Raw genomic sequence first — 26859 nt, 5'->3', positions numbered from 1 at the left:
AAACGATAAAACAATGCATGGGGACACAACATCAGAAATTCACGCATTCTCTTTGGAGGTAGTAAACATTTTTGTACAGGGGATTTAGTGAAAAATGAAAGAAAAACTCAAGTAGCCATAAAAGCATGGAGAGTGAATTACCAGCATCAGCATCTGGGACTTGAAAACGTCCATTACATCCAAACATTCTTAATGATGTTTCATAAAGGATTATATGACTCCTGGTGATGATTATGTTCATGACGATCTTCGTTATGCCAATTCTTTCTTTCTGCAGATAGTACTAAATATTGATCCAACAAAAACATCACAAAAAATATTCAAAATCCCAACTTTTTTGGAGGAAAGCCTGTAATTACGACAAATAGAAGATATATCATCTCTACAAAAAGGCCAACGTCGGTCAACTTAGCTTTACTTATGTTACAAAGCCCCCATGAATTGCCATTATTTATCATGGGAAACATTAGGAGCCCTCACATGCCTTTTCTTGTTCTTCCAGAACTCACTACAAAGCCCCCATGAATTGCTATTATTTATCATGGGAAACATTAGGAGCCCTCACATGCCTTTTCTTGTTCTTCCAGAACTCATCTTTCTTCCTTTTCTTCTTAACTTTCAACATACCCATTTGGCTATTAATTATACCAAGTATAGCACTCTTGTCCCTCCTGTTCTTTATTGCAGCTTTTACATCCAATATTGCCCTAAGCTTTTGGTAGGACTTGGCATCTGGCACCTTACCACTTTTCACCATCATCTTGTGATAAAAGAATGCCCTCCTAAAATCACGAACTCGGACATATGCATAGATCATGGTCGTATAAGTAATGGAATCAGGTTCTAGTTTGAGAGTGGCCATTTCTTTCAATAGCTGAGGCAACTTTGAGTCTTGACCTCCCCGTGCATATGCGTTCATCAGCATGTTATATGTCATCACTGTTGGATGCAAGCCAAACTTCTTGAATTCATTTATCACATCCCTAGCTTCCATGTAGTGACCTTGTTTGGCAAACCCATCAAGAAGAATGTTGAATGTCACCCGTGTCCCTTCAACTTTTTCCCTCATCATCAATTTCCAAATGTCCATTAATGTTTTTGTATCACCAGCACGCCTGAATGCATCAAGAAGGGTTGTGTAAGTTTCAATTGATGGTTTGATTCCTTCTCTTTGCATATTCTCAAACGTTATATAAGCTTTTTCATGCCAGCCACTAACTGAATAAGCATGGATAAGAGCAGTATATGAATATGAAGTAGGTTTTATCCCAGCTTTCTTCATCCTCAAGAACGCATCTGCAGCCATGTCACTCATTTTCTTCTGCCTTCCATACGCACTAATCAGACATGTATAGGATTTAGCATTAGGTGCTAGTCCTGCATCCTGCATTTCCAGCAGCAGTTTCTCAATTATATCAGGCTGCATTCTTCTGCTGTATGCATCCATAAGAATGTTAAAGGTAGCAGATGTGGGCTTCAGGCCTTTTGCCTGCATCTCAGAATAAAGACCTTCAGCTTCTTCAATTTGGTTGGATTTGCTGTAGGAGTCCATCAATGTGTTGTAGATGATAGCATTTGAAGAAATACCTCTTCTCTCCATTTCTGTCTGGATAATAAGGGCTTCCTTCTTCAGTCCCTCATCACAGAACGATTTTATTAGAGCACCCAGAACTTCTGGACTCCATTTGACTCCTTTCCTGGTCATTCTCTCAAAGAATTCCCATGCCTCTTTTGCAGTACAGCCCTTTTTCCTCATGACTGTAATCATTATACAGCATGTCACGTGATCTGGAGAAACATTATATGCTTCCATTGCCTCATACACCTCGTAAGCATCATTATACCTGATACAAGATCGCAGACATTAAAAATAAAGCTCTTACAGCAAAACAAAATCAAATTTCTGTTTTCACATGGAAAACCGAACCAGATGCAGAGTTGCATTGGCAACAGTTAAGCCTGGATATTAATGAGATTGGGGCGCAATGAGATTGATGAAATAATTTCAGAGCTACATGCAAGGAAAAGCATGGTCTGAAAAACAAACTATTCAAGCTGACTGTCAATACTCAAGGCAGCTTATGATTGGTCATCCGGCTATCAGTAGGCAAACATTAAAGAGTTAACAAAACCTAGAAGGCACTACACAAAAGAAGATTCACTTTCAGAAAAGCAGACGCTAACAAGATATTATCCCGGTTATTTTATACACATGCGCCACAGGGGGGGGGGGGGGGGTGGGGAAGCATGGTTGTGCAACATGTAAAAACTACATATCCCAAACACCAAACAAAGCAAAAAGTCTTTGTATTTGGCAGCAGACTCAAGACATCTGGAACTTTCGATTGTGAAATCAATAAATATTAACCACATTACTCAACTTACGCAAAGAACAGTTCATTATCAACACCCTAAATTAACATATACAAAAGCACATGAATGAGACTAAAAGCCAAAGCAACAAACACAAGAGAACCACACTTTACATACCTTCCACAGCAGAGAAGACCAGATATAGCGGAATTATAAACATGAACATCTAGAAACTCCTTCTGTTGAGGCAAATTCCTTAAAAAAATCACCAACTTATCACCCATTCCAGCTCTACCCAATATCGGAAACAAAATAGTACAAGCACGAGCAGTAACTAAAGACGGTTCTTGCAACCCCATCCACTCATAAAAATACAAACATCCCATTAATAAACCCTCCTCTCCCATCAACCCCAATATTTCCACACTCTCTTTTGCACTAACCCTCCCTTCATAACCACCCAATATCTCTCCCAGAGTCATATTCTTTGGTAACTCCCTTGCAAGTTTCAATATTTCTCCTACAACTCTATCAGGTAGCCTGGAGACAGAATTTGAAGTTACTATTTGTGGGCTTTCTTCATTTAGAGTGTCTGAATCAAACTGAGGAGCTAGGCGCCATGAGGAGCGTCTGTTTTTCTTGAGAGAAAATTTGCCCTGTCGAGGAGGGTCTTGTGTTGTTGAAGTCTGGGACTTGAAGAATCTTAAAATTGGGTCAACAGAGTCCTCCTCCTCCTCCTCCTCCTCCTCCTCTTCAACACCATCTTTGTCCTCTTCATTAGCATCATCACCATCACCATCTTGTTGTGTTTGTGTTGTGCTTAGGTGTTCAACTTCTTGTTTTTCATGTTCAAGAAAAGGAAGGAAAATGGCAGGTGAAGAGTGAGAAGTTGCTAAGAGAGAAAATGATGGTCTTGAGGGTTTAGAGAGAATGGAAAGATGAGATTTCGAGTAGTTTGGATTAGGGTGAGGATTGTTAAACAAGAGAGGAGACGAAAGGGAGGTCTGATTTGTGAGGGCAGCAGCAGCCATGGCATGGCCTTTTCTTTTTGGTTGGATGAGGCAGGACGCTGCTTCCGCCCTCCTCTCCGTATAAAAGCCACAAGTAGTTCCTTCCAGGCGGCGAAACGACAACTACACAAGTTTTTCTTTTTTTTTCCCTCTGTTTTCCCCCCTCAAAACAGACACGTCGTTTGAGTTTCATTAAAAATGCAAGATTGTTTATCATTTTACTACTTAATGATTTGAAACTTTGTGAATTTTACTTAAATGTGTTTGTAACTGTGATTATAGTTATTTTTTAAAATAGTTTTTATTTATAAATATATTAAAATAATATTTTTAATTTTTAAAAATTTATTTTTAATATGTATTAAAATAATCAAAAAATATTAATTTTAAAAAATAAAATTTAAATTTTTTTAAAATAAAAAAACAAACAGAGTCATAAAATTCTATAAACCACATTCAAAATAAAAAAAAATGTATGTTAATTAAAGAAATTTTACTTGTAAAATTGATTTAGTAATTTTATTGTGTTTTAAAAAAACAAAGTTAAATAATTTTTATGTTTAAGAATAATTTAATTATTTTATTGTGTAGTTAAAAAACTGAATTGTCTCTTCTTAGTACCAGATGGGCTAATAAATTTCATAGGAAATATTATTTTACTCCAATAATAATTAATTAATTTTTCTTGTAAATGACAAAATAGTAATTGTATTACGGTGAATAGTGATTGAGCTCGGTGTGGGCCCATATATATCAACCCGTTCTAAATATAACAGTCTCCAAGACAAGCAAGTTGCTAAATGCTAAAATCATGCTGGGCCTCTGTGGCAGGAGAGGGTTATTCAGGACTAATTAGTCGATTCATCCATTCATATTAAAAATTATAAAAATATCAAATTAGAAAAAACAACATCTAGAAAGCTCCTATAAAAATTTAAAATTTAAACATGATTTAATAACCAGATCAAAAATTTCAATTTTCTTTTAGTTATTATTTTAATTCGACGTGATCAGAGCTCTTCTTGATCTAGATTTATCCCACTAATCTATAAATACATATACTTTATCATTCGTATAATCTACTTAAAATAAATCATCATAGATTTTCATTGACATGTGAAAAACAAAAAACTGTTATATGGACAATAACTTCTAAAGTATTTAATTGGAATCTATTTTTTAAATTTACTAAAACAAAAGAAATTTTAACTTATGAAACATATTAAAAAAAATTATAAAATTATTATTTTTATATACAACAATTAATCATTGAATTGATCGGTTGAGCTAGAATATTGACAACAAAGCTATATATTAAGTTGTGAAGTGTCAGGAACACGAAATATTTAAATGTTATTATTCTAAAACAAGATAAAATAATTATAACTTGAAAATAATAATATTTAGAAAATAAATACAAAAAAATATATTATTTCATCTAAATCTCTTTCAATTTATGTTTATTCTCCAAAACTCTTAATTTGCCATGATACTTTTACGAAAAATCGGAAAAATAAACAGAGGCTGATATTATCATAGAAATATGTGAAGTTAGATTAGAAACAAAAAAAAAAAAAAACTAGGAAAGGGAAACAAACACGACGGTCAGATATAAAAATCGGAACCCAGCCGTTTGGGCCAGGCCCAAACTGTTTGGTTCGCCCTCCACTTTCTCTCTCTTTTCTCTCCTCTTTCTCTCCTTATTTCACTATTTGCCATGCAAACAGTGAAATTTGAATTTGATGGCATGTTCCCAAGCTTTCACAATTCCAGCCATATCTAGCAACCTTATGGAACCATGTGATGGCAATATGTCACTCAACTGATCAGCCAAGAATAGATTGCAAATTGTGCTTCTCTCTAAATCTGGAATTAACAACACACTGAAACTACTTAAAATTGAAAGAACTATGATATACTTCACTGCAGAATTCATAGCTTTGAGCATATATGTGTAGTTCGTTCATTTCACAGGGAGCACTGACATGCACGACATTCTGTAACCTATATGTATGCATACAAAAAAGTGCAATGCACAAAGCATATTTGAAGCTCCTTGCAGTGAACAAAAGTACCGTCATCTTCCCGGCGGTACAGGGAAGAACCCAGCTAACCAAAGATGATTCTTGTTGCCGATGAGCTAGCTCCCAAACCTGCAACATTGACACACCTTTACTCACTAAGCGAACATTCAAACCGATGTAGTAGAATATGGTGTGCCACCAATATTTCGGTAACTCAGTCATATTTCTAGCTTCAAGTTAGATATTCACAGTGATTCGTGGTAAGCAAATTCATGATAACTAAATACAAGAACAAGACAGATTGAAGCAGACGATAAACGATTGGGAGAGAAATGGAAAATTTCCCAATAAAGAGAGCATCCAATTACCAATACTAGAAAACTACTTTATCGTTTGGGAAATGGATCTTCTGGGGAATGTTTGGAATAAAACTTCCATTATTTAAGAAATGGAGAATCCCTTGCCAGTTCCCCAAATTTATATATTCTCAGTCTTTTTGCCAAAACTTGCTTTGCTTGGCCTTAGATACTCATGCACACATTGCATTCAATAGCTAACTACTGTAAAGTCCATGTGTGATTGGATGCTAGGTGAGCTCTTACCCATTCTCAATTGTGGAGTTGTAGTTGTTGCCACTTAATAAATATGAATCACTGGCAATGGTGCATGTTTTCAACAGATTCCTTCCCAGGGATAGACAATGCCAGCTTGTTTTCTTGATGAGTACAAATACGAATCACTTTAGTAGTCTCTGAAGAACGAGACTTCTTTGGCAGCCTAAGGCTTTTAGGAAAGCAGTTCGGCTGATCCTCAGCCTCTCGACCAGAGAAAATTGTATAGTCATGGTCGCTTTCTCCAGCCTTTGAAGAAGGAAACCCATACCCAGGTGTTTGGGATGTATCATTAGGTAGTGATCTGTGAGATGAGGTTGGCCCTATGCTCAGCACATTACCTTCACTATTTCTTAAAGCCTTCCCTACTTCCACTTTGTGATAACAGCTGTGTGGTATTTGAGATCCACAATCAGAGGGACAGGCTGAAATAGCTTTCTCCCTTATCATAGGCTTCTCAGAGATGTGATCAGAGTAGTCGGAGTCACTTCCACATCCACATTCCATGGGTGGATGTGACTTGTGACGTGTTATCCGAGAACAACCAAACAAACTAAAAGATAGCCTCCTTAGTTTGGCACACTTTGACACAGGAGCACAAACTACAAGATTGATCCGGATTTCAACGTTACAACCCAGAACTGTTTGCAGTGAACTTGCAATAAACTTCCATGACTTTTCAGCCTTGGATGCATAGTTTGGATGATGGAATTCCAATTCAGCTACTGCCAGACCTAAAGTGCAATATGGCTCAGTTATCAATTGCAAGATAGAGAAACACATTCCATGCTTTCAAACAAATTTATAAGCAAGCAAGCTGCTAACGAGAACCCTTTGAGCAAAAAATGAGACATTCTACCAACATCTACAGGGTTGATGGAGGAAGAAAGCAATCAATATGGCAATGACGCCATTGAAACTTTCAAAACCTGCAAATATAAGCAACTGACGCACTGAACACAAGCTTCATGAAAATTTTTGCAACAGCTAATGTTCTGAAACCCAGCCCAGGTCAATGGGTCCTGGTCATCCTGGAGACCCGTTTCCTTTTGGACTGGCTATGCAATTACCTTGGGAAACCAGTCAAACTAGTGGGTCTACCTGTAACCCAAGTGAGACCCTGTCAACTTTTTTTTTTAAAAAAAACATTGTTTCACTTTTTTTTTTCCAAAACAAAATTAAAAAAAAAATGACACGTTCAACTTGTGACTAAGGCCTTGGGCCAGGTCATGGAAGAAGGCAAGTTTCAGAACTTCAGTAATAGCAATCAATTAACCTGTTTATTTAATAGCAAGAGATCATTTGGATAATCGCCCCCTTCCTTCCTATGGTGTAATCTACTATTTATATGGTTTTGACATTAAGGTTGCTTATGAATCCATTGTTTGGAAGTCGACTAGTGATAGCAAATCACATGGAAGGCCATTTCTTCATTTTCTATATGACATAAGTATGGTAAGGGTGGATGCAAAAGCTTGAAAAAGAAAAACCACATGCGTGTACCTTTATTAAAATGAAGAGAAGATAGTTTCCCTTGTTTCCTAAGAAAATTCCTGAGTGAATTTGATTTGCATAATTCACTAGCTCTCTTCCATATGGAATCCAATGTCACTTTACAATCCCCTTGTACTTGCAATCTTTCCGACTTCCTGTCTTCACATGAATGCAGGACAAGATGCTTCAAGCTCTCCCCGGTGGATGGCGTGCTCGAAAAGTCCCCATCTGTATCCACAAGAATTAACTTTACATGAAAAATTTATTCCAGTAAACAGTTGGGACTTTCTCAACCATGAGAGAGTGAGGGAGAATACACTTAGATGAATGGAATGCTAAAAAAGGCCATGGTAAACATCTGACCTCGGTCATGTCCATTTCTCATTGAAGACTTTGAATCATTCACATCCATGGGAGAGGCTTCCAGCGAGCTCAACTGCAGAAGAGCTACTGTTAACCATGTACTTTGGTTTTTTGACATCCTCAGTTGCTTCTCACTTTCAGATAGTATTTTCAATGCATGACTGAGTCTCTGCATGTCTCCTTCAGCTGTAAGAAGAAAACTTGCAACTTTCAGCATATAATAAAGATATGCAAATGCATATAGTGACAAATAAAGCAGATGATACAGCTAAAAATAAAAGGAGAATATGTTCATCTTGAAGTTGAAAACAACCCAATTTAAACAGGCATCATGTGCTAGAAGTCAAGCAGTAATATGCTAATCATCTTCATATGGGCGAAAAATCAGTATGGCACCAGCCAATGTAATGCCATGTGTGGGGCCATGCATGCCCATTGTCTGTGCACATTGTCACTAGTCACTGATGAGTAAACTGGTGCCAGGCAGTTATGTGGGACACTAATTGAACTGCTAAACTATCATTAGCGCAATTCAGCATGCCATACCAGTGGCTGTGGCTTTAGGCAACAAAGACAATATGCAAAGTCAGAAAGAATGCAAAACTAAATGAGGGCTTAAATAACCGTTGGCAAAGCATTCAAATCGATGTTGCTAAAAATGATAATTTTCTCCAAAGCAAGACAGCACAGATATTTGAACTATACAAAACTTACAAGCATGCTTCCTTGAAAACTTTCTTCCGACTTCAGAACTATTATCTTGGCATTTTCCAGCAAGAACATCCATTATGAGATTTGCCAGCTGTGATACAAGTCGCATAGGATCAATCCTGGACCTCATCAATTCCCTGGCTCTTATGACAGTGCTTGACGTGTCAGATGACAAAGCCAGATCCAGCAAATCAAACAATTCATCATCAGAAACCACTCCAATCTGACAATAACATGATCATTTCTATTAATTCGATGAGAAGAAATATTCAGTAAATATTCACAAGAAAAGAGAGCACTCACAAGCTCATGGGCCAAGGACATTGTAATTCGTTTACCAAGCAAACTCAACTGATCAAGCATAATTTCAGCATCCCTAAGGGAACCACTTGACTTAGCAGCAATGAAGTCTAAAGCAACCTGATCAAAGTCAAGATCTTCTTCAACACAGATATTCCTCAATCTGCCGGCTATATCAGCATCTTTTATCTTTGGAAAATGATATTTTTGAGACCGAGAGACTGCACTTCTCGGTAGCATATCAAGTTCAGGAGTGATCATCACAAAGACAACATTTTGCGACAGGTTCTCTAGGCTATTCAAAACAGTTCCCCATGTCTCTTCATGCAACAAATGACACTCGTCAACAATGAAAACTTTGAAACGTGATGAAATTGCTGGCATTGATGCATTCTTTATAAGAGATCTAATCCCTTTGGTCCGATTAATTCTCATGGAGTCAACTTCTTTCACATCCCGGCTCCTCCCAGAAAAGAACGCAACACATTCTCGGCAGACCCCACATGGTTTGTACTCATGTGAGAGGCAATTCAGGGCAGCAGCAAATATCCTCGAGGCAGAGGTCTTGCCTGTACCACGAGGACCATGGAAGAGATATAAAGAGGTTATCCTTCCTTTAGAAATGGCACCCAAAAGAGATCTTACCACTACATGTTGTCCCACCAATTCATCAAAAGATTTTGGCCTAAATTTCTGACTCAAACTCCTAGGAGTTTCATTTGTAGTGTGCTTCCAGCTCCTCTTCCCACGAGGAATTGTCTCAGCTACATCTCTGGACAATAATGGATTGCCTTCTGCATCGGAATATGGATTTGAATCTCTGAGTCTTGGGGTTTTAGTCCAGCAGCAGCTTATCCCACATCCACGGTCATTTTGAACCATGAAATCAGTCTCTTCATTAGCAAACAATGACGTGCTATGGCTGGACAAAGCATCACTGACAGATAAGCATGGACTACCTGCACGACTCAAAACGTCACCCTCCTCACTGTATGACTTGACTTGATTTTTGGATCGAGGTTTTTGTCTGGGAGCAGATCGGCCAATACTTTCTCCTAGTGGAGATCCTGTAATGGGTCCACTAGTTGAATCCCGGTCCTCCAGTTGATTGCTCAAAGGTGTGGAGCATACCAAATCCAACACTTTGTTCCTATGACTGCCATAATATTCTTCACTCAACAACTTAGTTCCACTAGCCTCTCTCTCACAATTATCCCCTTCAACCTTTTCGGTCCTAAGAGGAGCATCCATACTTTTCACTCCACCCGAACTCTCACGGAAAATTAACTCGGACCTTCCCATATCATATTGCGAATCAAAATTATCAACTTGTTCCTCCTGATGTTCATCAAGACCTAAATTTTTCCATCCTGAAAGACCAGTGTGATTCAAGCGACCTTCTTTGGAAACATCGGCAAACTGTATAGATATTTCTTTGGTGGAATTTGTTTCCCAGGTGGCATTTTCCAGCAAAGCAGAGAATTTGCTCATAGAATTGGTTGATGGATCCCGTAGTGACCTCACTCTCCTGAGGGCTATGAGGGTTCTTGTTATGGGAATATCGACTGAATGTCGCCTCCCGTCAGCCATCTTCCAAAATGAAAAAGTAAGAATAAGAAATGAACTCCTTTGGCCCACTCCAGAATCAAATTTCAGGATCCACCACCATAGAGAGATGTAATCTCATCCTGATAGAACAAAAATCCAAACATCCTAGATAAGAAACACACCTTCATATCTTATCTATATCCAAAACCCATCATCGCATGGACATTATGAAGCCTATATTAATTATTTTTTTAAAAAAAGAAAAAAGTGAGGCTGACTGGTGATGGAGGGGGGGACCTCAAAATATTTCAAAGACCAAACACGACAATCATACCCTTTATCTTCTGTTCACTCTATAAACCCATAGCCACATAGACCGGAAAAATGCAGAAAGTCAAAAGATATTCTAAATAAATTTAATTATCATCAATAAACATCAGCATGAACAAATGTGAGAAAAGAGAATGGAGAAAACAAGTTCGAATCGCATAATAATTAAAAACGGCATGCAAAAACGAATCATATTCTATCCACAAACCACGTCAAAAGCAAGAGAATAAAAAAGGGTACCTTTAACCTCCAAAAAGAAGCGCAACAGAGAAGAGAATCAAGATGAAGAAGACAGCCAGGAGAGCATGCACAAACGTTAAGCCAATCCCATTGCTCTTCTAAACAGAGATAATAGCAGGACTTGAAGTAAGAAAGATCAACCTTGATTATTATTTTTTAAAAAAAGAAAGAAAGACGAGATTGAATCAAGAATTCAGAGGGCATTTCAAACAAGGAAGAAAATAAAATAAAGAACAAGTAAGAAAACAAAAAAAGAACACGACAAAGTTTGAGAAAACCAAAACAAACCTGGAAAATAAATTAAATGGAAACGTAATTCATGCTACTACAACGTCCATGGAAATTATTCAAACATCGAAGTTAGCAAATGCTTGAATAATAGCGTAAAAGGCGGAGTACCGAAGAGCCCACAACAAAACAGGTCGTCTTGGTTTTGACAGGCGATGTCTTTGAAGAAGATATAACGTAGCAGTTCAACTGTACAGGAGTACAGGAACCCTGTTGATTTTTCTGTGGGAGTATCAACTGTACAGGAACCCTGTTGATTTTTCTGTGGTAGTAGATGGCATTGATGATAGATGTTGATGAGGTGATGGCAACTGGTTGGTAAGAAGTGGTAAGTGTAATTAATGAGACTGCGGGGGCTGATATTGATTTTAAAGAAGAGAATAAATAAGCTTTCCTTTCTTTTCTTTTTATATAGTTTTTCAAGTTCTATTCTGCAATTATATTATTATATTTCTTCTGTCTATCTTGGCAAAAAGCACGCAGAAGCCAGAGGTAGCAGACGGGGGTGGGGGGAGACTGGCTGTCTCTTCTGTAGTCTCCCTGGTCTCCTGTGTCTCGAAAAGAGGGCTTCGTTGGACTAGAAGGGTGGTTTAGTGATTTCACTCGATAGGATATTGTGTCCGTTTCAGTTAGTTTTGGTGGTTGGTGCCAAAAAGGCTGCATCTGTGGTCCGAGTGTCAGTGTGGGTAAAATAAATCAGCTTCTTCTGGTTTCGGACACTGTTGTTTTGCACTTGTTTTTTTTGTTTTTTTAAAGTTATTTTTATTTTAAAATATATTAAAATACTTTTTAATTTATTTTTTATATTAATTTATTAAAAAATATAAAAAAATAATTCCAAAATACAATTTTTAATTTTATTTTTTATATGATAAAGTTCTTTTTTCAAAAAATAGTATTATTTTAATTTTATTTTATTGAATTTCATGAAATATCATTTGGGTTAAATTTGGTTAAGTTGATATTTTTTTTTAAGTTATAACTCGAAATATACATGCACTCCCGATAAGTAATTACGGTTACAGTAGCTTTTTATTTAAAAATAAATTAAAATTATATTTATTTTTTATATTAATAATTTAAAATATAAAAAAATTAATTTAAAACAAAAATAACCACGCCAATCTTATATTTTTGTTGTTTATTTGTTTAATTTATAAAAAGGTAAAATTAATTTTTTTATTACAATAAAAATAAAAATTCAACTCAAATTTTGATGTTTATTTATTTAATTTATCAAAGACACCTTTTTTTTAAATTACCTTTTTATTCACTAGCCTACAACTTTTAACTATTGCTATACGTGGAGGATTTATCTTTCTTCAAATTAAACACTTTAATACAAACAAAAAAAAAACATCTAAATTTTTTTATTAATTTCTTTTAATTATTTGAATGTGTAGTGTTACTTCTTTAAACCATTTAAAAAAATTTATCTTTATTTTTAAAAGTTAATACCAATTGTGATTTAAAATACTTTTTGTTAAGAAATATATTAAAATAATATTTTTTTATTTTTAAAAAATTATTTTTAATATTAACCCATCAAATTAAAACACATTTCAACCTAGATATGTGTTTATGAGTGTGATTATGGTTGCTTTTCAAAGTACTTTTCACTCATAAATGTATTAAAATAATATTTTTTATTTTTAAAAAATTATTTTTTATATCAGCGCGTCAAAATAATCTAAAAATACTAACAAAATATTAATTTGAATAAAAAAAGAAAATTATTTTAATTATTTTTAAAAATACTTTCAAAACACAAAAATAAATGATGATTCTTGATTTCTCTATAAATTAAAAAATAAATAGGTTTTCAAAAGTAACTTGAACAGTTTCCTGCTTTCAAGATGCTTAACATTAAAAATTGCTGAGATGTTGATTTTTTTATTTGTTTTGATGGGTTAATATTAAATATAATTTTTTTAAAAACAAAATAAATATTATATTAATATATTTATAAATAAAAAAATAATTTAAAAAATCAATCGTTATCGTGTTATTAAATACCACATGAAGCTCAACGGTAAAGCGCAAGTAAATACAATCAAGAAAAAGGTATTAAAAATTCAATAGGCCTAAAGGCTGATAATACAGACTATAGGGCTAGAAATTAGAATATCATTTGACAAGGAAATTGTGAATATCTCTATAAGGCGAGGCGTTGCTTACGACAAGAAAGCAGTCCTAGCCTAGTAAATAAATAACATTGTTGTCAGAGCCATTTACAGCGAGGCAGGAAATAGGGCATCCTTGACACGTGTCACTCTATAATTAAATAAAAATAAACATAAAATAATTATTTTTAAAAAATAATACAGTTTAAAAATATTATAATTTAAAAACGTGAAAATTTTAAATTACAATATTTGATGACTGTGATATTCTTAAGAAAAATGTTTTGAGAAGGGAATGGATATTTTAAAAAATAATTAGATATTCATAATATTTAATATTTAGTTAAAATTATGCTTAAAAAATGTTTTAAAAGTATAGTATTTAATAAGTATAAATATAACAAAATTAAACTATGTTGTTTTATCAAAAATAAAATAAAATAAAATAAAATTACACGTTATCGTTCTTTAAGTTTATTTATTTTTTATATAAAAATAGCAAAAGAACAAAAAGGACGTAGGAGGGAAGCCTATGTAGGAAATTATGGGACTGTGTGTATAGTCTGTGATCCGCCGTTTACCTATGCCTTCGATGGCGACATTTCCGTGACGTGACGTCGTCTCTTTTATCATCTTGTCCTTTGCCTTTTTATGTGGCAGAGGCCCAAGAAATTCTCGCCGTTCCCGTTTTCTAGTTAATTAAATACAATAAATCACAAGTCAACTAATCCAATCGAGCCCATTAATCCTCGGAGGGTTCCGGCCCATGAGCCCATCTAATTGCAATTTGTCAACAAGCTATTATTAATCTTTCTTAATATACCTGTATGGCTGTATCCCTCACCCCTTCGAGTATTCAACCCTATAATTTAAACCTACGGAGGCTTACGAATTTGCTTCTTAACTAGGCTGGAAGCAAACCTTGCTAGATTTTTGTATTTTAATTACAGGCAATTAGCTCTAGAGTTGAGGAGGAGGAAGAAGAATTGCAATGAAGGCTACTCCTAGATACATGGAAAACAAGTTTTTTACGAGGATAAAAGGGAACTCTTCAATACTAAAAATATAGTTTTAAAAGCAATGAACATTGTGTTGTAGACATAATTGAAAATAATAATAAATATACTTAAAAAGCACATGAACATCCATCATTGGTGCACTTAATTTGGGTAAAAACAAATAGAGGCATTGAGCTGCGAGTTAGGTCAAGATATTTTTTTAGGTTAATATGTTATTTTTAGTGACCCTGTAAAATTGATTGAGTTAATATTAAGATATTTTTTTTAATATAAAAATAAGTAAAATAGCGAGTTAGGTCTGACAACTATGCTTCTAGGCATCTAAACTCAAAGGAGGTCAAGCCCTGCCCCAAGTAGAGGGTGTATAAGAGTGTGATAGTAGTTGTTTTTCAAAGTGTTTCGCTCGAAAATACATTAAAATAATATTTTTTTAAAAAAATTATTTTTAACATAAACATATCAAAACAATTCAAAAATAAATATAAAAAATTAATTTTAAATAAAAAATAAAAAATTTATCCAAACTCCATTTAAACCGCAATACCAGAAAAAGCCATAAGGCATGCTTGGATGATATTGGTGACCCACGAAGCCTTGGGTTGGTAAACTTGATGGGCGTTGTCTCTTGTCTCGTGTCTAGTGTCAAGGTTTAGTGATAGATTGGGCAAATCCCGGATCCATTCATGAGCACAATTTTTGATCCATTATTGATGTGCTTGAACTTGAGCTCATATTTTAATTTTAATATTAATATCTTGTCATCATTATTTAAGTTTATTTTTACTTCGTAAATGCATTCTTTTAGATATATTGACTCATTTAAAATCTGATTAAGGCTCCGTTTATTTGCTGGAAAATATTTTTTTTAGAAAGTGAATTCCGAGCAAGTGAATTACTTTCTGATGTTTGGTAGTATAATGAAAAATAAGTTGGAAAACACTTTCTAGTGTTTGGTTATGTCATGGAAAATGAGCTGGAAAATAACTTATTAATATTTTATTTTTCTCAAGTTTATTAAAATAATGAGGAACAAATTTTACAAATTAAAAATTGAACGAGAATGAAATTGAAAAAAAAAATATAATTTCACAAATTATCTCAAATAAAATAAATAATAATCAAAATAATAGAGATCAAATCTAAAATATTAAAAAAATAAAAAAATAAAGAAATTAAAATAATAAGAATCAACATTTCATAAATTATTTCAAATAAAATAAGTAATAATCAAAAAAATAAAGACCAAATTTGATAGATAAAAATTTTCAATAAAAAAATGATAAGGAAAAAGCAAATAGCAATTATAAAAATAATGACTAAAATTATCACATTTCTAAGTGTAATTATTATCACATTTCTAAACACCTTCTTTATCTATTGTTTCAACCTATTGTGTTGTCTTATTTTTTATTTTTATTTTTTTTGGTATGGTTTTTCGATATTGTGCTTCATAGGATGCTACATGAAGTTAACAAAATCCCACTGAATGATAACTTTTGGTGTGGGCACACAATTATATATTAATTGACAGAATAAAACAAACGAGTTCACGTTAATTATACTTTATCATGAGACAAACAAGAAAATAGAGTGCATCATTTCATTATTTTTTTTTAATGTGGTTGTCCGGGATGCGTATCTTAACTAATCCCATGAGTTCTAAATTTAATAACTATGTAAATTTTCAGTAGTCCTGAAAAGATTTAAACTCGTGACTATTATAAAGTAAACCCAATAATTGACTAGTTGAATTATCCTTTCATTCTTAATTACATAAGTGTTCGTCTTGTTCAAGGCTCTAATCATTCATATTAGGATTGTATTCTTATACAAATTAAAATAAAAATCCAGTACAACTTTCAATACATTGCTATTTTATTCAAGGAGCTCGTGATAAGGAGTGAGGACTTGCATGGATTATATATATATATATATGTGTGTGTGTTTATAGACGAGCACAAGTACTCTTCCCATAAATGAACCCATAGAGAGTTGAACTCACCAAATCGATCGTCTACATTTTTTAATTCCTAGCTAGTCCTCTGAAGATGGTGTCTTCATCTTGCTCTCTCCATGCTCCTCTTGCCTCCTTCAAACTCCTTTCGGATGCTGCATTTTTTGGTGTTTTCTGGGGACTTTGTTCTGTACTTCAACTCTCATAAATTGAACGAGTTTTTTATTATTCTTGTGGCTGCCGTGGCTCTTGTATCCTGTCTTCCATTTTTTAAAGCACTGTTCTTGGCGTGGGCAACCACGCCATTCACTCTCCTATACACTGCATTAGCTCTCCACATCTAGAAAAAAAAAAAAAATAATGACTAAAGTTATCACATTTCTGGGTGTAAGTGTCCACCGTTCATCTTGTCCCTTGAACTTTGAAGCAGTTGAAAATCCGAGGTGGCTTTGTAGTTTCGGGAAGGTTGAGTCCACTTTCCTTTTTTGGAATGTGACAGGTCATTGATTCGGTGAACAATTTGTCTTTGTTTTGTCATAATAATTAATTCCTCTCTTTTCCTCAAAACACGCATATTTTTTTAAGGCATAATGGCTCCGCAGCGGAAATGATATGCCTGTCTATGTGTATTATGATGATCTTTAGGAGAATAGTTGTATTATTTTTTTGAAATATTTTTTATTTAAAAATAATATTATTTTTATTTTTAAAATCATCATATTACAATGATTTTAAAAATTAAAAAACATATTTTTAATTAAAAAAATTTAATTTTTTTAAAAATACAATCGCGTTTCTAAATACTACTTAAATCCTGAAAGGGAAATGATATGTCTCTTGATGTTCAAAAAAGTGTTTGAAAGTGTGGTAGTAATTGTTTTTAAAAATATTTTTTTTACTTAGAAATATATTAAAATAATATATATTTTAAAAAATTATTATTTTAATAGCAGCGTATCAAAACAATCTAAGCAATAAAAAAAATAATTTTAATTATAAAAATCAATTTTTCCAAATACTACCGCGTTTCCAAACACTACCTAAATCATAGCAGGTCCTTTTTATGCACACTTGTTTCGTTTACTGTAAATTTTATCTAAAGATTTCATATGAACGAGAGTAAGGTAATATTTGTTTTTGCAGTGACACTGTATTTTTTTTAAATAGATTTTTTTAATTTTAAATTAATTTTTAAAATATTTTTAGATAGTTTTGATGTCAAAAATAAAATTTTAAAATTAAAAATAATATATTATTTTAATACATTTAAAATAAAAAATATTTTAAAAAATAATTAGTATCACAATATAAAATAAGGGGAAAACAACAAATTAAAACAAGGGGGTGGGAACAAAGATTAATGGAACAAAATATTTAGGGATTAGTGAATCTCATAAACCGAATATTTAAAGTTAATTCAGAAATTATTTTTCCTTAATTACTAAGAACACAATGCTAATTCTACATAATGATTTTGTCTCGAATTACAGGGGACAGGACCTGTTAGTGGCTCGATGCCACATTATTGTTCTTAATTATTCTCTCTCATTTTCTCTTTGGTAAACCAAATAAGATCCCTAACAATTCCAATAATTGTCAACATTAATTCCAAGAAATTAACTTCACTTATCTTATGTATATATTCTTCAATCTGTTTATATTACTTCAATTGCTTTCAATTTTATCTTTAATATATTTGCATGTAAGATGCGTTCACTAAAACTAACAAAAATACCCTCATACTACTAAAACCTAATGTATTTTTTAAAAAATAATCATAACAAAATGAATTTTAATATAATTTGTTTTCAAATTTATATTTTTAAATCAATAATGTGAGGTTTGAGTTTCTTAAATTATGGTGTTTCCATATTTATACATTATTTTTGTTAAGGAAATCATTTGTTTTTGTTATAGGACCCTTATATTTATTTAAAATGAAATAAAACAAGAGAACTTTAAAAAATATATAAATAGACCTATCTCGTATTAATTATTTGTTGAAAAAATTAGAAAATATATATTTGTTTTTTTAAACATTTTGATTTAAATCTTTTCATTGGAACATTGAGAAAAATAATCTGGAAATATTTCAATAAAAGTTCTTGAGTTTTTCGCATATTAAATTTAAATAAAATAAACATTAAACCTCCAAAAATCTATTTTTTTTTTAGAGGCAGAAGTTACATTTCATCCTTGACATTGCACAAATAGGTGTTCTTTAGCTTTTAAACAAAATTGGGTCTTAAAGGTGTGATGATTGAAGGTTGAAAGAAGTTTATATTTTTTGAATATTTTTTTTATTGTTAATTTTAAAAGGAATTACTGTAGTAAACAGAGATTATTTGATTTTGCATATTTTTTTTATGAATTGAATTTTATTTGGGATTCAAACAATGCTAAAAAAAGATTTCAAATACAAAAATTAATTTAAACATGTGGATTGAACTGAATTTAAAGGGTTCCAAACAATGTGTTAATATGTAGCAATTCAATATTGATATATCCTATAATTTTTTTTCATTGATATAATATCCTAATACAAAAAAAAGAAGAAGCTCAAATTGCATGGATAGTGACAATAAGTCATTCGGAGTAATATGATATGGAGCACATATTTTTATGAACTTTCAAATGCTCATACTCGTAGTAAAGACATATGAAATGCTCTTTATTTGTTCCCCCTCCGAATCATTTCCTGGGTTTTGTTCCACATTGAACTTGTCATATTTGACAATAGACGTAACACTAGATAAAAAATTCTTTATACAAAATCTCTTCAAAACTTTATTAAAATAAGCTTCTCGAGACAATTCTAATATTCCTCAGGCATGTTTCCTTTAATCTTTATGCTTATGCCATTAGAAACTTTACTCGTATCTTTTATATCAAATTGCGTAGAGAAAAATTACTTTATCTTATAAAACAAACTCAAATCACTTAAAGTACGTAAAATATCATCTATATATAGAATTAAGAAAATTATTTTTTGTTTCACTATTCTTATGATATATACATTGACCCCACACATTGTTAGTACAACTAAATGAAGAAATGATATTATAAAATTTTAAATACTATTGTTAGGAGGCTTGTTTTAGCCTATTTATAGATTTTTTAAGTGTCCAAGAACCATTTCAATCCAATAGTTTAAGTTATTAGGTAAGGTCTCAAGATATAATTTATATTATTCTCTAACACACTCCCTCAAGTGAAAGTCTTTTGAGCTTGAAACTTATATATGCCCACATTGTCTCGTACTTAATTTTTATCAAATAAATAAGGATGGTGAGATTTGAACCCGTGACTGCTTGGTCATCAAGGCTCTAATACCATGTCAAAGAACCATCTCAATCACATAACTTAAGCTATTAGGTAAGGTTCTAAGATATGATTTATATTATTTTCTAACATTAAGCTTACAAACCAAGTTATTATTTCTTCTAAAATGAAACATTCTAATTGTTTTATGTAAACGTCTTTCTCAAGGTCTCTATTGAGGAATGGTATTTTCACATCTATTTAATGCAACTCTATATAAAAAAATAAGATACTAATGCCATAATTATTTGAAATGAATTATTATTTGAAATAGAAAAGAAAGTATAGTGATTATCAATTCCTTCTTTTTGAGTGAATCCTTTGACTATAAGTCTTACCTTATATCTTTCAATATTGCCTAAAAAGTGTATTTTGGTTTTAAAAACCCACTTAAAACTAGTGGTTTTTCCCTCAATAAGCAATTCAACAAGATTCTATACTTGATTATTAGCCATTGAATCTAACTCATCCTTCATAGTATTATAATAGAATATGGATATATTTTCAATCATAACTCGTGAAAACATAATAGGGTCATCTTCATCATCAATGCTCATGTTAGATTTTTATAGGTACATAACAAAATATGAAAACGTTATTGGTTTCCTAACTCTTAAATATCTTCTAAATGTTACACCAACATCTTCAGCTTGAGAATATTAAGTAATTGGATTTATAAAAATATCCTCGTAATGATGTGGTTCTTCAATGATTGGTTGTTCTTGAGTTATTAAATGCATGTAGTTGTCATGAAACATAACTAATTTACGTGAAGATGTAGGAACATGTCCAAAACTACTACCCTCCTAAAAAAGAGTTTCTAGGTTGGCTACTCTTACTAATATCATCATTCTTAAAGAACCTTGCATTCTTATATTTCACAATTCTCGTCACATTAGATGGACAATAGAATTTGCATCCTTTAGATTTTTTTGCATAACCAATGAAATATCTATTGACTATTCTTGAATCTAATTTTATCTCATGCAAATTGTTGACTCCAACTTCAGCTAGGCAACACAATACATATTTATGTTTTAAATTATATTTCCAACATTTTTATAATTCAAATGATGTTTTATGAACCACCGTGTTTGGAACCCTATTTAGTCCATATGCCATAGATTTTAGAGCTTCAGTCTGTAAATACAATGAGAGATCAAAGTTGCCAATCATATTCCCCACCATGTTCGTTAATGTTAGATTTCTCATTTCAACCATACCATTTTAAGAAGATGAGCTTGGAACTGTGTATTATGCCACCATGCCTTGTTTCTAAATAAAACCTTGCAAATGGAAATGGTAATTGTCCATTTTCAGTGTACATTCCATAATATTCACCATCTTTATCTGACTTTATAATTTTAATTTATTTTCCTAATTGTTTCTTCATTTCTGCTTTATAAACCTTAATACCATTCAAAGCTTTTACTTTTATCATAAAATATATAATCAGTCATCAATAAAGATAATAAAAGATTTCTGACCATTAAAGTACGCTTTATAAGGATTGTCTTGAGATATCAATGTGTATAATCTCTAAATCGTTAGAAGTCCTCGTGGAACCTTTGTTATACTTGTTAGTTTGTTTTTTTAATGCAATCCATATAAGTACTAAGATTAGTAAGGTCAATAGCCTCAAGGACTTTATGATTTACAAACTTTTAATTCTATAAACGAATGTCACAATATGAAAGATCTCTCATTTTCAACACCATGCAAAATGACAACATCATTACATTGTATAGTCATCAGGCTATAATCAAGGGTACAACTTAAAAATTATGTGTTAACCTAATTTAACTCGAGTTGATTTTTTATATCCTTTTCTAATTTAATTTTCTTGAAATTTTATTATTTAATATTAGGTTGATTGAAAATTGAGTATCATAATTTATTTTGAATTGCTTTCTGTGGGGTAATCCCAGTCTCATGACTCGAATCACGGGTTTGACAGGTTAACCTGTGTTGATTTTGGTCTTTTTATGAGTTTTTTTTTTAAAATTTTATTATTCGATATTGAGTTAATTAAAAATTAGATTTTATAATTTGTTTTATTCTTATAACTGACAACAGTTGTAGATTTGATAGATTAACCCAGACTGAATCAGGTCGATCCAATATGTTGCCATTTCAATAATAATAAAAAATATTGTCTTCAATTTATTTTAGTCAAGCCATGCTTTTAACTATCATCTAAATTATTTTTATTTCTTCTAAGTTGATCAAGTCATATCAAGTTAATCCTTTTAAAATTTAATTTTTATTCGTGCTAGATAAATATTAGCAACATGGCACAGAAAAATTATCTATCACCAACTAAAAAGGATAAAAGTGATTCCACCATAAAATTTTAGACGACAGAACTCATCCCCAGTCGATAACATGCAGACAAATATATGTGCAATCTTTCTATTGTAAAGGATCAACAATTTAAAATGTAAGCCTCGTGGAAGAATATTCGAGAAACAAAGGAGTAAGTACGCCAAGCTATGCAATGTGCTTTCAGCTTCAGAAACCAGCAATCAGAGGGAAATGCTGTTTAAAACGGTGTAAAGGTGTCGGACCGCCCGCAAAACTGGAGACATCTTCCAGTAGTTCAGTACCTAATGACGTGGCGGCGCTTCCACAGCTCATGCATAACCAAGTGAAACTCGTCATACTTGGCAGGAGGAGAATGCCACTTGAAGTGCTTTCTAACCTGAAAACCAGAAGATACATAAATTAAGTGTTATCAAGGTGGCAGTTAATATCAGTTAATCATGAAGGATCTCACCAAAGTCATCAAGGCATCTCTCCATAGTTCAAGCTAATATCTGTTAATCATGAAGGCCACAGTAGAATCTAGGGAATGAAAAAGTTAATCCCAAATAAAGATAAAATTCATATCTACCTTAAGAACATTTTGATGCATTTTCTCGTACTTTCCTTCTGGTATGGATTTAAGAATTTTCTCCAGTTCGAGAACATCGTCTTCTTTGAGAATTACAGAGAATTTATCCCAGTCAAGAATGTCATTGAATGGCAAGTCATAGTAGTCCGACATGATGACTGCAGAAAGACACACATGAACTGCTTTAAAAGAAACCACAGGACAGGCTGACGAGGTGAAACAGAGAATTTTAATATATGCCTGGGTAAAATACACAGCCCCTTTCTTTGATTTTATTATCTATGCTTTATATAAGAATGTTCTTGCATGATATCATCAGAACTGAATACTTTTCAAAAGGTTGCCGTGGATGAACATTTTTGAAGTGTTCAACAAAAAGAAAAAGCCTTGTGAGAAACATTCTTACCAGGTACACATCCAAAAGCCATCGATTCTGATAAGCAAACACCACCAACTTGAGTCTCCCCACGAGGACAGATGCAAAACTTACTCCGATATATTTCCTTTTCAAAATTGTGTAGCACAGTGGCCCTTTTTAATTTCTCGACGAAATGGAACTCAAATTCTTGAAAATCTTTTTGAAATAATACAAGTTTCTTCCTTACATCTGAATTGGGAGAACCAGCCCAGAAACCAAGTTTAGTCCTGCAATATTTTCCACAGAAGCTTAGCCAAAGCATCAATGATTCTGTAAAAAGTTATCTTTTTGGATGTGTACCAACTAGAATGTATTGTTGAATTAAAGATCTAAACTTAACCTTTTTTTATTTGTAAGAATGTATAGATAACATACATGGATTTGTATTCCTAATTTCTCGTAGATAAACATCTAGTTGTAAATCATTTTAAATTACATATACATATTTACATCACATTAAACTGATATGTGGATTGGATGAAAAGAAATGTGCGATGTTGGGAGAACCAGCCCAGAAACCAAGTTTAGTCCTGCAATATTTTCCACAGAAGCTTAGCCAAAGCATCAATGATTCTGTTAATGTGTTATGAACTACAAACTTTCAATGAGAAGTTTGAAATATGAAAGCATAAATCGAATTCAAGATGTATAACAAAGAATTAATCACTGCAGCCTATTTGATGAATGCTCAAGAATGCGACTCCCAAGTTATAATCATTATCAAGAGAGAAAATCCTGCCCATAGGCGTGTGATACTTGCAGGGAACTCTAATGCCAGATTTTACTGTTGTTCAGATGAGCAAAAATCATTCAGAAAAGCTAAATTTGGTAAATACCTCACTACCTGGAAGGGTTTATCATCTCTTGGGACAGCAGGAGAGGGCGAGACTCCACAGTTGACCTGGCAAGTTGCATCAGGTTTCTGAAGTTCAGTACTCACTTAAGGAGTTTAGTTTCCAAAAATGTTCATGGAAAATCGGGAATTGAATTACGTAAATGCCTTCGAAAGCACACCACTCAAGGATATAATACAGTGTTACACCATAACAGATTACCTGTTCCACATGTCATCTCCATCAGGAGGTAGAGAGAGCTCCAGTATTTGTGGGAGGGCAACATCCTTCTGTGGAATATAGTTGGAATCATAACTTGGTGAACACACAAGTCGAATTGCATTCTTCAGGAGAAACGGGATTTCTTTAGTAGCCGTGCTGCCAATGTTATGGCAACTGACAAAAAAGTGATCAGCACCTAAAGTCCTATTCCAGTAAGGGTATGTGGAAATTAAGCTCTTGACATATCTCTTGATAACCTTCTCCTTATAACCAGGTAAAGGTTCCTGCATTAAGAAAAAATCGTTGCTTTAGATGCATACCAAAAAGAGTGAGGTGGGATGTTAATGTAGGATACATAGTGCTTGACAACTAAAACAAGACAGTTTTTAAATCCAAATTATGAGAAAGAAAACACAAAAAAAACAGAACCAATCAACAAACTTATGGAAATATCTACAAAGAACAATAAATTAACCATCTATATCTGCATCAATCTCTTGAATCCTTGAAAGATGCACGATTACATTATTTAGGCACAAGAAATGAAATTCTTTCCCAGCATAGAGATAAGCAAATACTAGACTCGTAGCTTATATTCAACCACAAAGATCACATTAAATAATTTCTTGCAATTTAAGCACATACCTCGTCACTCAATGGCTGGCAAGAAATGGGAATAAAGAAGAGATGAGCCTCTTGAGGATTTTTAGTCAGAAACGGACTATCTCTCAGATTCATGAAGAAGTAATGTTCACTTGCATGATTGCTCTTGAGCGTGTTATTTTTTGAGTGATAACATGTTCCTGGGTTTCCACCTGGGTACACAAAGACCTTAAAATCCTTCTCCATTGCTTCATGATTCAGCAAGAAAAATGCTCTTGAGTGATAGGTGTCATCGGTCGAATCTTGAACTGTATATTGAATCAAATCGCCCTTCAAAAGGACGCAAAAAGGAGCGTTTAAAGGGGGCAAGAAGACGAGAGAAAGCTAAAGATAGATAAAGCAGGGAACTGAAATTGATTTAAAATTATTAAGAACTGAAATTGGCATTTAAAACCCACGAACTGCACCAAAAAAGAAGAGAGAAGGAATTGCATGCAAGAAAGCAAACAGAGAATCTTGGATTGGGAGAAAGAGTGAAAGAAAGAGCATTAGTAGAGAAAACAAGGGCACTGAAACAACAGCAAGAAGAATGTTGACGCATAAAAGTAATCCAAGAGACTGACAAAACGTGAAATTGGCCTTCCAAAAATAAGTTTATTAAAAAAAAGACAGAAAGTGAAAGAAAGAGAGTACATGAGAAGTGAGTGGTAACCAATAGCTGTGCTGGCTGTGCTGGCTCAGGATAGAGACTACGCCCAAAACGATGACCACGAGCGTAAATTCTTTGAGAATACTCATTTTCTTGAGAACGAGAGAGAGGGGTAGCTGGGAATCCAAGTTTTCTTCTAGAGAAGAGAATATATAGAGGAGAATATTGACGGGAGGTCAAAAGAAAGAAAGAAATAGAATTGTTTGTGCTGTTGGTTTGGCGGTTGCTTTAACTATCAAATTCTGGTAGTTTAGATATGTTATCTAAACTATATATATATATATATATATATATATATATATATATATATATGCGCTTAAAATCATGAGTGTGATATTCCATTCATTCATTTTTGGTTGAATTAGAATAGCATTTTGATATTTATGAAAATAATCCTGCATGAACAGAAGAGACATGATCCATTAACAAAGGAATTATGCCAAATCTTGTTGAATATTTTTCCCAAATTCATTTCTATTCGCAGATGGCTTTCTTAATTCATTTTCATTGAATAAGATATTTTAACCTAGTTTATATGCAGGAAGATCTTTACTAACTGATCCACAGTCCTATTGCATTGATATTCTGATGCTAATTTTCAAGACTCGATAATTGTATTCTGGCATGCTTCTAATTCCATCCAAGTAGGACTGGAAATTAATACTGAAGAAGGACGCTGGGTATACCAACACCATTAGTGCACGTCCAAGTTTTGCATTTGTCTGAGAGGCCATCTGCTCGATGGTAATATAGCAGTCGTTGGATGTGTTTCAGGTGATAGATTAGTTCATTTATACAAGCATTTTGTTTTCAGTTGATTTTGGATGTGTTCCAGGTTATAGATTAGCTCTTTAATCATCGGTATCTATACCTACAGTCAAGAATTTCTCTGCTTTTATCCTGTCAGACTACTATGAATTACCATTCAACGACATTCTTGACTGGAAGAAATTCTCTGTAATACTCAAGGAGAGATATCTATCAACTGAAGAAAATCCATGCAGACATGCCATAGCAAGAATACGAAGCCCTGCAGACCAACATGCAGACATGCAGCCCTGCAGACCAACACCTTGAATGAACATACACTTTTCTCTCACAAATTAAGCCCTCTACTTCAATTATTTGTGAAATTCACTCTGTAGATCAGGTTCCTTTATATTGTTTTCCTTGAATGCAGCAAACCCTTATTGTGTGTGAACTGTCTAATTTCTTCAACTCCCTACTCTTGAATCAGGTCCAGAGGCACTTTCCGAGGAATCTACCTCCATTCAAACAAGATTCATTTTACATGGTCATGTATGACCTGTGGCTACGCCACCATGTTACCAAGTACTATGACTAAATCTCTGAAACTCCCGTTTCATAAAGATGAACCTTTGCTTTTTTGATCCATCCAAGTTTTCAATATTGAAAAACGTGTTCTATACCACTCAAATTGCTTCTGTTACTGCCGCAATGACTACTTTCTAATAAATGTCAAATGAATATTTCTCAAAACTCAGAAAATCTAGTTTTGCTGATAATTTCCC

The 26859-nt window shown here is 33.2% G+C and overlaps 3 protein-coding genes across 4 annotated transcripts; all 3 read right to left on the bottom strand.

The window, feature by feature from the left end:
* Positions 1-290: 290 nt before the first annotated feature.
* Positions 291-3420, bottom strand: LOC133678709 (pentatricopeptide repeat-containing protein At5g50280, chloroplastic). The gene is made up of 2 exons (XM_062101162.1): positions 2491-3420; positions 291-1844 (listed from the first exon to the last, which is right to left on the bottom strand). The coding sequence occupies exons 1-2, from the start codon at positions 3342-3344 to the stop codon at positions 533-535; spliced, it is 2166 nt and encodes a 721-aa protein (XP_061957146.1). The 5' UTR covers positions 3345-3420; the 3' UTR covers positions 291-532.
* A 1793-nt stretch (positions 3421-5213) lies between these two features.
* Positions 5214-11482, bottom strand: LOC133678012 (protein STICHEL-like 2). 2 transcript variants are annotated; one of them, XM_062100160.1, is made up of 7 exons: positions 11233-11482; positions 10945-11042; positions 8830-10514; positions 8530-8749; positions 7816-8001; positions 7462-7680; positions 5214-5476 (listed from the first exon to the last, which is right to left on the bottom strand). In XM_062100160.1, the coding sequence occupies exons 3-7, from the start codon at positions 10414-10416 to the stop codon at positions 5433-5435; spliced, it is 2256 nt and encodes a 751-aa protein (XP_061956144.1). In that variant the 5' UTR covers positions 10417-10514; positions 10945-11042; positions 11233-11482; the 3' UTR covers positions 5214-5432. The 2 variants fall into 2 exon arrangements, with proteins under 2 accessions (XP_061956144.1, XP_061956143.1); XM_062100159.1 differs by lacking the exon at positions 5214-5476 and adding an exon at positions 5953-6692 and having other exon boundaries at positions 11233-11479.
* A 10484-nt stretch (positions 11483-21966) lies between these two features.
* LOC133677872 (probable glycosyltransferase At5g20260) lies at positions 21967-25225 on the bottom strand. Its single transcript, XM_062100007.1, has 6 exons — positions 24661-25225; positions 24016-24299; positions 23805-23861; positions 22949-23187; positions 22543-22700; positions 21967-22350 (listed from the first exon to the last, which is right to left on the bottom strand). The coding sequence occupies exons 1-6, from the start codon at positions 24862-24864 to the stop codon at positions 22249-22251; spliced, it is 1044 nt and encodes a 347-aa protein (XP_061955991.1). The 5' UTR covers positions 24865-25225; the 3' UTR covers positions 21967-22248.
* Between the last annotated feature and the right edge of the window lie 1634 nt (positions 25226-26859).

This window comes from Populus nigra, chromosome 18, assembly GCF_951802175.1.
Source record: "Populus nigra chromosome 18, ddPopNigr1.1, whole genome shotgun sequence".
Lineage (NCBI taxonomy): Eukaryota > Viridiplantae > Streptophyta > Magnoliopsida > Malpighiales > Salicaceae > Populus > Populus nigra.
Note: the sequence above shows the minus strand (reverse complement) of the source record. Positions and strands in the feature narration are given on the sequence as shown.